The sequence below is a fragment of the Sinocyclocheilus grahami genome, unplaced genomic scaffold (genome assembly GCF_001515645.1).
Source record: "Sinocyclocheilus grahami isolate Dianchi unplaced genomic scaffold, SAMN03320097.WGS_v1.1 scaffold266.1, whole genome shotgun sequence".
NCBI classification, from domain to species: Eukaryota; Metazoa; Chordata; class Actinopteri; order Cypriniformes; family Cyprinidae; genus Sinocyclocheilus; species Sinocyclocheilus grahami.
Genome location: NW_015505445.1, coordinates 1,132,118 through 1,144,477, shown reverse-complemented (window position 1 = coordinate 1,144,477; position 12,360 = coordinate 1,132,118). Strand labels below are relative to the sequence as shown.

Here is a 12,360-nt window from a genome sequence, read left to right as displayed (position 1 = left end):
TCGGTGGGGAAGTTAAAAAGTGAAACTCTGATTGTCTTTGAACTGCTTTTGACCGCGCAATAATCGCTTCTTTTGTCCAGAGCATTGCCATATCCTGCTGTCATTAGAGCAGCCAGAAACACAGCTGGTGATACAGTCTTAAAATGAAAGAAGACAGAGAAAGACAAAGAGGTAGAACACTTCAGATATACTACAACTGTGCCATATTTCTGTCAATGGGGAAACCTCATGTACCATTCAATCTGGTCATATTGAACACATAAATATAAATACACAGAGTGCTCATAAAAGGATCTATATGGATTCTGCGCACCGATTTCTTGTTGAATCACAAATATTTGTTTATTAAATATTTTCGCAAATAAGACTGTACTTTTAGATTGATTTAATACATTTTACTGTGACAAAACCACACAGATTTCCCCCACCAAATACATACTCAATTGATGCTTAAAGGGGTCATAGGATGCTACATGCACTTTTACAAGTTGTTTGAACTGAAATGTTTGTTGGCAGTGTGTGTACACAACCACCCTAAAATGATAAAAATCCACCCAGTGTTTTTTTGTTAATCTACTAAAATCTTTACCCCTTTCTCAAATCGAGCCGATCTCAGATGCCCCTCCCACGATAGTTTGATTGACAGTAGCGTTTCAGCACAGACTGGACTGGCGTCTTACCTTAGACCTGCCCTGAGTGAGCTGTCATCAGTCCGCCATTGTTTCACAGCTGGAGCAGATGTAGACAAGAATGTCTCCTAATAAGCAATTGAGGTGTTCTGTTGTTGGATGTAATAATGAACATAGCAGTCGTCATTTACTCCCGACATCTGAGCCGCTGAACTTGCAGTGGATTACGTTTGTTTTTGAAGGGAATGCTCCCCAATCTGCCTAAATGCGTCTGTTCGCACGAATCATTCATGATCCAGCCTAATCTACAGAAGAAGTGAGTATAATGTTTTGTAATGAATCTTTGCAAATCGCCTTTCCTAATAATGTACTAACTAGCAAGTTTCACGCGAATGCGGCTAAAGTAAACAGTCCCTCAGAGAGCAGCTCGGAAGAGAGGGGCGGGGTCAGCAGAGCTCATTAGCATTTAAAGGAAAATGCTACAAAAATGATCTGAAAAGAGACGTTTTTGACAGGTTAAAAAAGCGTTTCAGCACAGACTGGACTGGCGTCTTACCTTAGACCTGCCCTGAGTGAGCTGTCATCAGTCCGCCATTGTTTCACAGCTGGAGCAGATGTAGACAAGAATGTCTCCTAATAAGCAATTGAGGTGTTCTGTTGTTGGATGTAATAATGAACATAGCAGTCGTCATTTACTCCCGACATCTGAGCCGCTGAACTTGCAGTGGATTACGTTTGTTTTTGAAGGGAATGCTCCCCAATCTGCCTAAATGCGTCTGTTCGCACGAATCATTCATGATCCAGCCTAATCTACAGAAGAAGTGAGTATAATGTTTTGTAATGAATCTTTGCAAATCGCCTTTCCTAATAATGTACTAACTAGCAAGTTTCACGCGAATGCGGCTAAAGTAAACAGTCCCTCAGAGAGCAGCTCGGAAGAGAGGGGCGGGGGCAGCAGAGCTCATTAACATTTTAAGAAAAATGCTACAAAAACGGCTTGATCTGAAAAGAGCTGTTTTTGACAGGGTAAAAAATTTGTTTTTTACACTACCATTGGGAACTTTTAACCAAACTATGTTACAGACTTTTCATTAAGAATCTAAAGAATCATATCAACTTGTGAAAAATGGGCATCCTATGACCCCTTTAACATGGAATGTGACAATCAATTGAAACATATACTACTCTTCACAAAAGTTTTGGTCAGGGAGATTTTTTTTAAAGCAATCAATACTTTTATACAGTAAGTGTGCATTAAACTGATACAGTTACAGTTAAGACTTTTTCCAATTAAAAAAATCTGTTCTTTTGAACTCCAATTTTTTTTTAATGATTTCTGAAGGATCATGTGATACTAAAGACTGGAATAATGACTGCTGAAAATTCAGCTTTGCCATCACAGGAATAAATTACATTTAAAAATTTTAATAATATTTCATAATATCACTGCTTTTACTGTAATTTAGATTTTTTGGTCAAATAAATGCTGCCTTGGCAAACGTAAGTACGGAAGAGGATTAGGGACAAACAATAATAAAAAATAAATAAAACCATCTTGAGATTAAAGTCATTATAATGCGAAATTGAACTTGTTAAATTTTGAGAAAAATTTCGAAATAAAATGTTGAGAATAAACTCATTAAATATCGAGAATAAAGTCGTCGTGTTTCGAGAAAAAACTTGAAATTTCGAGAAAAAAAGTCGAAATAAAATACAGCGAATAAACACATTTGTGTCATGTTCATTTTATCTCATTGGACAGTGTTGATCAGCGTTCGCAGTGGCGCAGGTCGTAGGGAGCAATGCTCGTGGATGAAGCCTATGCTGTTGACCAGAGTCCGAATCCGCATTTTGCGAACTCACTCTTCTTTGTTTTTTCATCACATATCACATCACAAAAGTGGAAATCAATTGCCTAACGAGTGTTTAATAATGATGTATTAATTGGGTAGGTTTAGTAGGCTATAGGGAAGGCTTTTTACCAGTAAGGCAGCATCTATTTAATAATTTAAATACATAAAATCATTTACACTCAATGTTATTATTGCATCCTGTTAATGTACAACAATACTGAGGTGCAAATAGTATCTTTCTCTATTTATAAGTATAAATAGCATCTAATTACTATTTACACTTATTGCAAAGATCTGCTACTGTTACATAGCGTAAATAGAATTACTATTTTCACTTCGTGTAAATAGCACATCACTAAAAATGCTGCTGTTGTCACTTAAGAGTAAATAGAATATATCACTATTTTCACTTAATGTAAATAGCATCCGATGCGATATGTGATGAAAAAAGGAAGAAGAGCGAGTTTGGCAAAAGGCGGAAACAAACTCTGGTCGACCACATACGCGAGCATTACTCTCTACGACCTGCACCACTGCAAAGTTGAGTAACACTGAACATGACACGAATGTGTTTATTCTCAGCATTTTATTTCAACTTTATTGTCGTAATTTAATGAGTTTATTCTCAACATTTTATTTAGACATTTTTCTTGAAATTTAACGAGTTTAATCTCGCATTATAATGACTTTAATCTCGATATGTTTTTTTTATTGCTTGGCCCTAATCCTCTTCCACATGACTTCCTTCCAAAAGAAGGAAAAAATGTATTCTGGAAAAAGTAGATTATATTGGAGGGGCAACATCACAGAAATACATTTTATCTCACAACTGTTTAGAACAGAAAATCTAATTAAACAGAAAAAGATTATTGCTGGTGTAGAAATAGAAGAGCGGGAAAGGGTTCTTCCCATTGTTAAAATTCAAAATAAGATGACACAGAGGTGCTGAAATGGTTTAGCTTTTGTACTTCTGCTGGTGGGAAACAGCTGCTGGATGCACTGGGGGTAGGTAATGAACACCAGGGCTGAGCGTATGTGTAAAGTAATACAGTCAGCATACCTCTTTACTCTGATGTTTGCTGCCATGCTGCTGCTGGATGAGCTGAAGGTGGAGTTGTTCTTGCTGTTTCTTGTAGAACTCCTGGAGTTGCTGCTGCAAAATCACAGAGTCATAAACTAAAGACACCACGTTATGTTTTATTATTTCCCCCCACTCTGATCCTTAGAATTAAGACATTTTGCCACAGTACATTACCTAAATTCTTCTATATTAAATATGTGGCATAATAATACTTATACATTTATTTCTAAACTGGTTTGACTACGAACAGAAGTTTTGCACTGTGAACATCTGCAAGTTTGTCTATAGAGCCTTCACTCTCATTTCAAAACCAAAAATTTCCTGAGAATCAGGAACAACCTACAGTCAGAGTTGTTCATAATCAGAATGTGTGGAATTCTTTGAGTCATGTGTCACAGATTTACCATAGAATTGTACATGTTGTTTCATTAGAATATTTTTAATTCTTGTAATACAAGAAAAAAATGTCAGCCTATTTGTTGGTCATATAGACTGAGCAACAGTTAAAACAGATGAAAGAGAGGGATGTACTGTATGCTCAATGCAATGAAAAAGAAATGAACTGTTTGTAGGGCATGCTTTTGGCAATTAAATACTTGTAATGATAAATAATAGTTCTAGCTCTAAAATCTGATTTCCAGCTGAAATATACAAGTCATGTTAAAACTAACTAGACAAGACGAACAGACTATATTTACATGTTGTATTATTTTATTATTGTGATAATAATAATAACAGTACAAAACTGTGTTGAAATATACCTGACATGTTGCTACGAGACTACCAGACTATATTACCTGCTGTATTCATTTTTATTGTATTATTATGATGATGATATTAATAATAATAATAACAATAATTATAAAAATTATATTATGATAATTATCTAAATTATCTAATTAAAAATTAATGTTATTAATACCAGCAACATTTTTCATAGTATTACTGTTATTGCTAATTTATAAGATTATAAATTACATTATGACTATAACATATAACATCGTAATCTATTCCAAATTATTTATTCAGACTATTCATTAATTTTTTTACTAATTTATTTATTGAACTCCACTTCACGTTGTGCCCATTGTGACACACAGACCCCCAATGGCTTGTTGTTTGTTTGCCAAAGCCTGAGTAATATTTGAACAGAAGAAATGTATATGCTCTGAAACAGAACAAGAGTGCGTACCTGCTGTAACATCAGTGCTTGTTGTTGCTGCAGTAACAGCTGGAGCTGCTGTGGGCTCAGAACTTGGTGTTGGAGGAGTTGCTGCATCTGCTGAGGAGTTATGACCTGTGGTGTCATCATAGCAACAGAAACTGGGACCTACACAAACACAGGAAGAGGACAGACATATGAATACAATGACAATTGGATAATCACACAATACTCACAATACATACACTAAAGATAACATATCACATGTCCTGTCAGTAACCTGTCACCAGATGAATGTGCTATGAGATCAAGATCTGTTTCTCTAAAACCACCTGAGGAGCTTTCAGAACCAGTGATACGAGAAGCCAAAGCTGTGTTGACTGATGGGAGACTGAAAGATACAAAGAGAAACACCAACACCAACACCACACACACAAACACAAACACACTCGAACAACCACAGAACGTCCCCATCATCAAACGTCCCACTCCACTGACAAGGCCACTGGCCATTATTCTGGAGTGCTGTCCATGTTTTGCATGTGACTGTGTGAATACGTTTTGTATTTTCTTTTTTTTTATGATTGCCCCCCCTTTCATCAGTGTGAAGCGTCTTGTCCCTGCGATACTTCACTAAAATGGGTCACAACTCTCTCGGTGTACCATAACATTGTGTACATAAACTTAAAATCGGTGAATATCAATTAACACGAATCAATGCAGGATGTGCTGTCGACTGTGTTCTTTGTTAGTTCGTCAAAAACAATTGTGTCAAACATGAGTATGGAAAAAAACAGTCCCTCTCTAAATAAATATATCAAAACACACATTAAAGGGCATTCAAACAAGCTCAAGCAGAATAAAAAGGATAAACATATTGTGGCCGGAAAGTAAAATGAGGTGTGAGGACATTGAGAGGGTCCTCGTGCTGTTGACAGGGGTCTTTAATTAGAGGAGAGGCTGCGTGAATACAGTATATGTGTGTGTCTCAGTGTCAGATACTCCACGTCATTAAAATCTCCTTTGTGACATTGGGTGACAAACCACGTCTGTGCTGAACTTGATAGCGGCGGGCATTTGCAACTGTTAACATATCCCCAGCGTGTTTTAGCAAGCGTGTGCGAGATCGCAGATGTATGTCACACATCTGCTCCTGATTGGCCAGACATTAGGGCGACAGTCTCCCTTCACCAAGGTTACCCCAATTGCATCTGATTCAGAACCGCTGACACGCATTTGAATTACTCCCGTCTTGATGAATGTAATTGAGTCTGTTCTCTCTGTAAGGACCGGGGTTAACCTCCACATTGTCTCCACCTATTTCACCCCACACTAAATATAACAATAAAAAACAGAAAAGCTTTAAAGAACTTCCTAAATGCACACAATTTTACAAAGAAAGGGTTGAATGTGTTATAAACTCATCACCAAAATGGATATGTGGTGCTCGGATCAAAGTAAAACACACGCACGCATCCCAACACGCGGGTGTTACGTCTTAATATGCGACCCATTTTTCACATGACTTAGCGCACCATTTGCATAGGCTGCACCCCTTGATTTCTTCATTTCACAGTCATTATGCATGCTCAGAAGTGATGAATGCAGAAGCGCAGAGGAGATCAAAACAAAACAACGGTCACTTCTTAGAAGTACAAAATGAGGATTTGTAAAGAAGGATGACAGAGGATTTCGATATAAGCCAAGAGGAGACTGGTTTTCCTTTGCTAAAGTAAGGAAACTTTGCTTCCTTTGATCCTGTAAAGAAATTACCATACAAAAAAAAAAGAAACTTTTTTTTTACTAACATACAAAACATTTTTACTAATTTGTGTTTTAAAATATAATTTGTAAAGGTTGGAACCATTCTTAAAACCAAGCAACTTTTTAAAATAGATTTTATAACAGTTCCAACTACCAAATAAAGACTTTAAAACATTTGTCATAAAGGTAAATGCGTTGCAAAATAAATAACTAAAATGTACTAACTTCTCGCGCCATGACAAATCACAACGCCAGCCTGTTCCAATTAAACCCTTTAAATCCACACCTTACAGACACAGTGACATCAACTTCACACCCTCATTTACTGCACGAATGTGTGTATGTGTGTGTGTCCACTTCTACCAAACCTCAGCCCTAGCGGAAAGGCTATTACAGCTCACATTTTACTGCCCATTACCACTGAGGTCATTAGTGGGGAGAGGGATGGGCCTCCTCTTAACCTATTGATCATTGTAACTACTAGCATTTAATCCGCTGGTGAATGAGCTGGAATCACTTTAAGACAGGCCTGCCGCAGAAGAGAAGCACTTCAGCTGAAAAATATCATCCTGGTCACTATATCAGCAGCACTTAAGAGGAGTGAGGGATACCGCTGCTTACTGCTCAGAGCTGTTCGCTCTTCTCCTCTGGCCGTAATTGTGGAAGTGTGCAAAATGAAATTATTATTATGTATTGCGGTAAACGGACATATCGCTTGATAAGAGGTGAGGAAAGAACAAATACATTTTTCAAGCAGTCTCATGATGAAAGCGCTGAGATAAAGCAGGTATCTGGTTAAACGAGATACAAGGAATTTTATGAATGCATATTTCAGCTGTCATTTGGACAGTTTTAAAAAGCACAAGAATGGTTTGCACAGAAAAAGAAAGAATTGTTAGGAGAGGAGGAAAGTGAGCAAACTGGAGAAAGCTGATGGTTATGAATTTAGCTAAGGAGAGGTGTAGGCCAGGTGTGAGTGTAGCACATTAACACACACACACACATTCGGAAACTGTAACATACACAAACAGCTGCTATGTGACTGTAGGCAATGTGCTAGCGCAGGCCTGCTGTCCACTGGCCCTACCCAAAACACACACACGCACGCACACATACGCACACACACACACATCATATGCTGTACACTCAACATTTACATGCCAACACATGCAAACATCTGCAATGTGCAAAAAATAATAATAAGCCTCACACTAAATATCAAAAACGTCAAGATATTGTTAAATGTAAAAAAAAAAAGTCAAACATTTAAGTCGAGCATATATATTTTTTTAATTTTTAAAAAAGATTTTTAAAGACAAAGAAATACAAAAACAAAATAAAAAATAATAATTATGCAAAATACATCTGTTAATCACTTTGCCTTTTCAATCACACATAAAACTGCCAACATAAATGGGCATAAAAATTAATCATTAAAATATGATTTAACTTGAAGGTGTTGAATCTCAATATATACAACAACAGAATGGTGCCAGCTGGGAGATCAAGCATACTGGACGCAGCTGCGGACCCAGCTCATTTGAGCCTAGCGGTCAAATCCACCGTCCAGCTCGTCTTCAGTATGACTATAAGAAGGAAACGGCATCCAAAAATACAGCTCTAACGAGGAAACATCTGACACAAATCTGACGAACCTCAGAAACACTGATACTGACTTAATGAAGAACGCATTCTTCCTGAGAGAGCAAAATGTCATGCACAGAGAGAATGAGAGAGAGAGGGAAAGAGAGATAGGCAATTAAGATGAAGAGTGAAGGGGGGCAACTTCAATCAGAGCATCCCGTACATTGAACTGGCCGCACGGAAAGAGGTTGCAAAGAAAGAAAGAAAGAAAGAAAAAGAGGGCAGGAAAAAAGAAAATCAAATTTTAATGCCAGTTCCCAAGTGTCATCTTGTTTTGTCAGGACATCAAATAGAATTGAGAAGTAAAAAATAACAAGCCCTTGAGAAATCAGAGGAGGTTTGGTCTGTTTGAAGCCTCTTGCTTTACCTTGTCCAGAGATACAGGGAATAGCATTGTCCGTGCGCTCATTTGGCACGGCGTGCCGCGGAAAAAAAAGATTTTCTTATTGCATGCATGATGTAATTATTTATTTGAATGCTCAATTGTAATTTCAAGAAATTTTGTTTAGTTTAAAATTTAAAAAGTAGTTTAAAAAAATTTGCAAATAAAAAGGGTGAATCTGAGTAGAACGTTTTAAAAACACAGTTTGAGAACTAAATGTTCAATTCCTAATAGATTAAATTGAGATATTCTTGTCTAATATTTATGCATTTATGAAAACATGCACGTACAATTATTATTATTATTATTGTTTTTATTATAAAGCGAAAACACTCTAGGGCAGAAGCGTAGATATATCCATCTCCCCAGCCGCTTCTGAACTGTGAATAATTCCACTCCCTCTTCCTCGCTCTGACTCTCTCGCAGCCGTTTACAGTTCACATAAACAGGATAATCATAGTCACATTTTCTGCCCATTTACCGAGCAGATTCTGTGGGGGGAAAGCGGCCCATTCAAGGCAACTGTAAAAACAAAAATCCAGACTGCGCTTTAATTAACTTCTAAACCACAAACAAACAAGTTCTCAGCAGAGCTGGCCTGCTCTGCTGTAAAACAAACAAGCAAGGGCGAAAGAGAGCATGAGGTTCAGCTTTGCCTTTCCCACACTAACTTAACCCCACTGCAGGTGGGTGTCCCGAAGGGGTGGACCATCAGCCCCGGGACCCTCTGAGCTGATGCTCAGGGATATTCACTTGATCTCAACTGTGGGTGGGTGCATTATGGATGTGCCACGGGCATGTGTCGTGCCCCGATGAGTGTTTGCCTCGGATAAATACAAAAAATAAGCACACAAACTAGAACCCAGATTCAAAATATTTTACTGATGTTTCTCACCTTTCTGCATATTAGGATGCAACCTAATGAAAACCAGCAACCTGAATTTATATTTATATTTTATATTACATCTACTGCCTTCAAGTTCTCCTGGAAAGTGCCTACTTAAGAGTTTGGAAATCGTAATTATGATGTGATGTGTGCTCAAGTGATTGCGGTCAGAATTAAATGGGCGCTTTGGACAATTTCATAGTTATTTCTCCCATTTTCACTTTCCAGCAAAGGCTGATTGTTTAGTCTAGTGCAAGTACATAAAAAGCAAAGGATGTGCAATAAATGCATAATCTATTTATTTATTTACATTTAGCAGAAACTTACAAATGAGGAATATCACTAGCAATTCATCATAAAAAATAATATTTCAAATGTATTATTATTAATGATTTAAAATGTAATATTTATTGTTGTGCTGCCACAAAGGATGATGCGAAACGTAGTTCTGTTTAACTAAAAACTAGACTAAATTATTAATATTTTCATTTTCATCAAGCTTTAACTATTAAACAGCTATTCTTCATCAACAGTACATGTTTACAATTACAATTTATCATAAAAACCAATTAGCTACCACAATGATTCCTTAACTAACATGCCCCAAACTCACAAAAATAAAGGCTCAAAGAGCTTCCCACTGGTAAATTTGTCATTGAGGTGGCGATAATCTCGTAACTGGCAGCAATAATCATTTCTCTCCACAACGCAACCCCAGGTGACCCTTGACGTGGTTCTCCTCACACACACTAAAATACTGTCACAAAGTGAGACCGCTGAACATCTCCCGCTCAACCCAGTCTGACATGTGCCATTAAAAACAATAGTGTCAACAAAACTGCCTTCGACCACTTTACACCTTTCCACTACACCCTAACACCCTTTCCTCCCTCCTGCACCCTCCCTCTTTCCCTCTCGCTCTACTCATCCCGCTGATATGATTTATGGTTTACCAGCTCAGCGAGGTTATGCAATGTCGCGCATGCCTTCAGACGCGTTATTGGAGGCGGTGGAGATTTAATTAAGATCACAGTTGCACAAATCCTCCTCAAATTGAGAATTTACTCGAGACAATGGTCGTCACATCCTCGCATGGGAGAGGTCCCATTCTGCACAACGCCTAACGACGACAACGCTAATCCGTGTTCCCATGACATCACATGAAGTCTTTGGTGAATTGCGATTCATGTTTTGATTGGCCATGTTGTGATGTTTGTCGCCAGGGTTGATAAATATTGGGTTAGAGATACTGTTAGCATGTGAGCTAATACTGAAAAGAAGACACAAATGAGTTTGTTGTAATTTGTTAAATAAAATCAAAACTTACAAAAAAAGGTAAGAAAAGGTATACTGTTCCATGCTAAAATTAGTTTTCAAAGTATAAAGTTGCAGATGTGAGTCGAAGAAGCAGCCGCAAGCTTTTTTTTTTTGCTATATATCATAAAATTGTTGTTTGGAGCAATTCGTCACTACACTGCTTCTTCCTGAGAGGATGCTCACCTGGTGCGCTTGCTGGAAGCCGAGTACAAGAAAAGGAAGAAGAAATGCATCTTTAGAAAAAAACAAGCAAAAGTTTTCTTTATCTTTTTCCTCTGTGGGAGAATGAAGGAAAAAGACAACAGAAAAGAACAGCTGGTAAAGCTGTGTGTCATCATCACCAAAGCATTCTCGATTCTTACCACATAATGTAGAGCAAGATGTCTGTGAAAGAGGTCAGCTGCATGAACGACTGACCAGAAACCCCCCCAACTCTTTTCTTCCTCTTATTCTTGATGAAAAAAAAAACTGTCCTATGGGAACTATTCAATGCACACACACACACACATACAGTTTGCTTGTTCTGCCATCTCACGTAAACACACACGTGAATATTCTCTCACACACCAACACTGTCGTCGCTGCTAATACGCGTCGAGCGGTAGAAATGACAGGTGTTGGCAGGCTCACGGCCTGTCAGGGCACAACATAAATGCGGTTCGGCCCCAGCCAGAGCGGGCCCTAATGCACTACTAATGAACAATAAATCAAGTCTGATTACAAACTGTCAGCCCAATCAGCTCTCACCCCTCTCTCGTGCTTTCTAAACGAAGGGGCCCGGTGGTCACAGCTGTGCGGCATTACTCTCCGCGTGGCTCCCTGTTTAGCCTTTACTTTCCACACGTCCCGTCGTTACCTCTCCCCATCCTCTCCTGCCATCCTCGTACCGAAACCCCCACCAACCTTGAGTCTCAAACTTCACAAACTAAATAATGATGACAACCAGAAACTTGCATCCTGATTATTGAATATCAGCATACAAATAATTTTCTTTAAATGCATCAATAAAATATCAAATGATTATTTTACAGCATACATATATTTAAAACAAGCAAGTGAAGAAATTAACAGCCCACAAATCTACAGGAGAGTGTCAATACTTTGCCTTAGTTTCAATGATCACACTCCTGGCATGTGAATGGTCACACACACACACACACGCACACACGCACACACGCACACGCACACACGCACACGCACACGCGCACGCGCACGCGCACACGCACACGCACACGCACACGCACACGCACACGCACACGCACACACACACACACACACACACACACACACTCTCCTGCCATCCTCGTACCGAAACCCCCACCAACCTTGAGTCTCAAACTTCACAAACTAAATAATGATGACAACCAGAAACTTGCATCCTGATTATTGAATATCAGCATACAAATAATTTTCTTTAAATGCATCAATAAAATATCAAATGATTATTTTACAGCATACATATATTTAAAACAAGCAAGTGAAGAAATTAACAGCCCACAAAACTACAGGAGAGTGTCAATACTTTGCCTTAGTTTCAATGATCACACTCCTGGCATGTGAATGGTCACACACACACACACACACACACACACACACACGCACACACACACACACACACACACACACACACACACACACACAA

General features: G+C 38.3%; 1 protein-coding gene across 1 annotated transcript in view; it reads right to left on the bottom strand.

Annotated features, from left to right (window-relative positions):
- LOC107599416 (forkhead box protein P1-B-like) overlaps positions 1-12,360 on the bottom strand; it is a 205,696-nt gene that overhangs the window by 49,468 nt on the left and 143,868 nt on the right. The window contains exons 9-10 of the mRNA XM_016290997.1: positions 4,756-4,893; positions 3,543-3,635 (exon numbers count right to left, since the gene is read on the bottom strand). Coding sequence (XP_016146483.1) covers positions 3,543-3,635; positions 4,756-4,893 — 231 coding nt within the window. The remainder of the gene's footprint in view (positions 1-3,542; positions 3,636-4,755; positions 4,894-12,360) is intronic.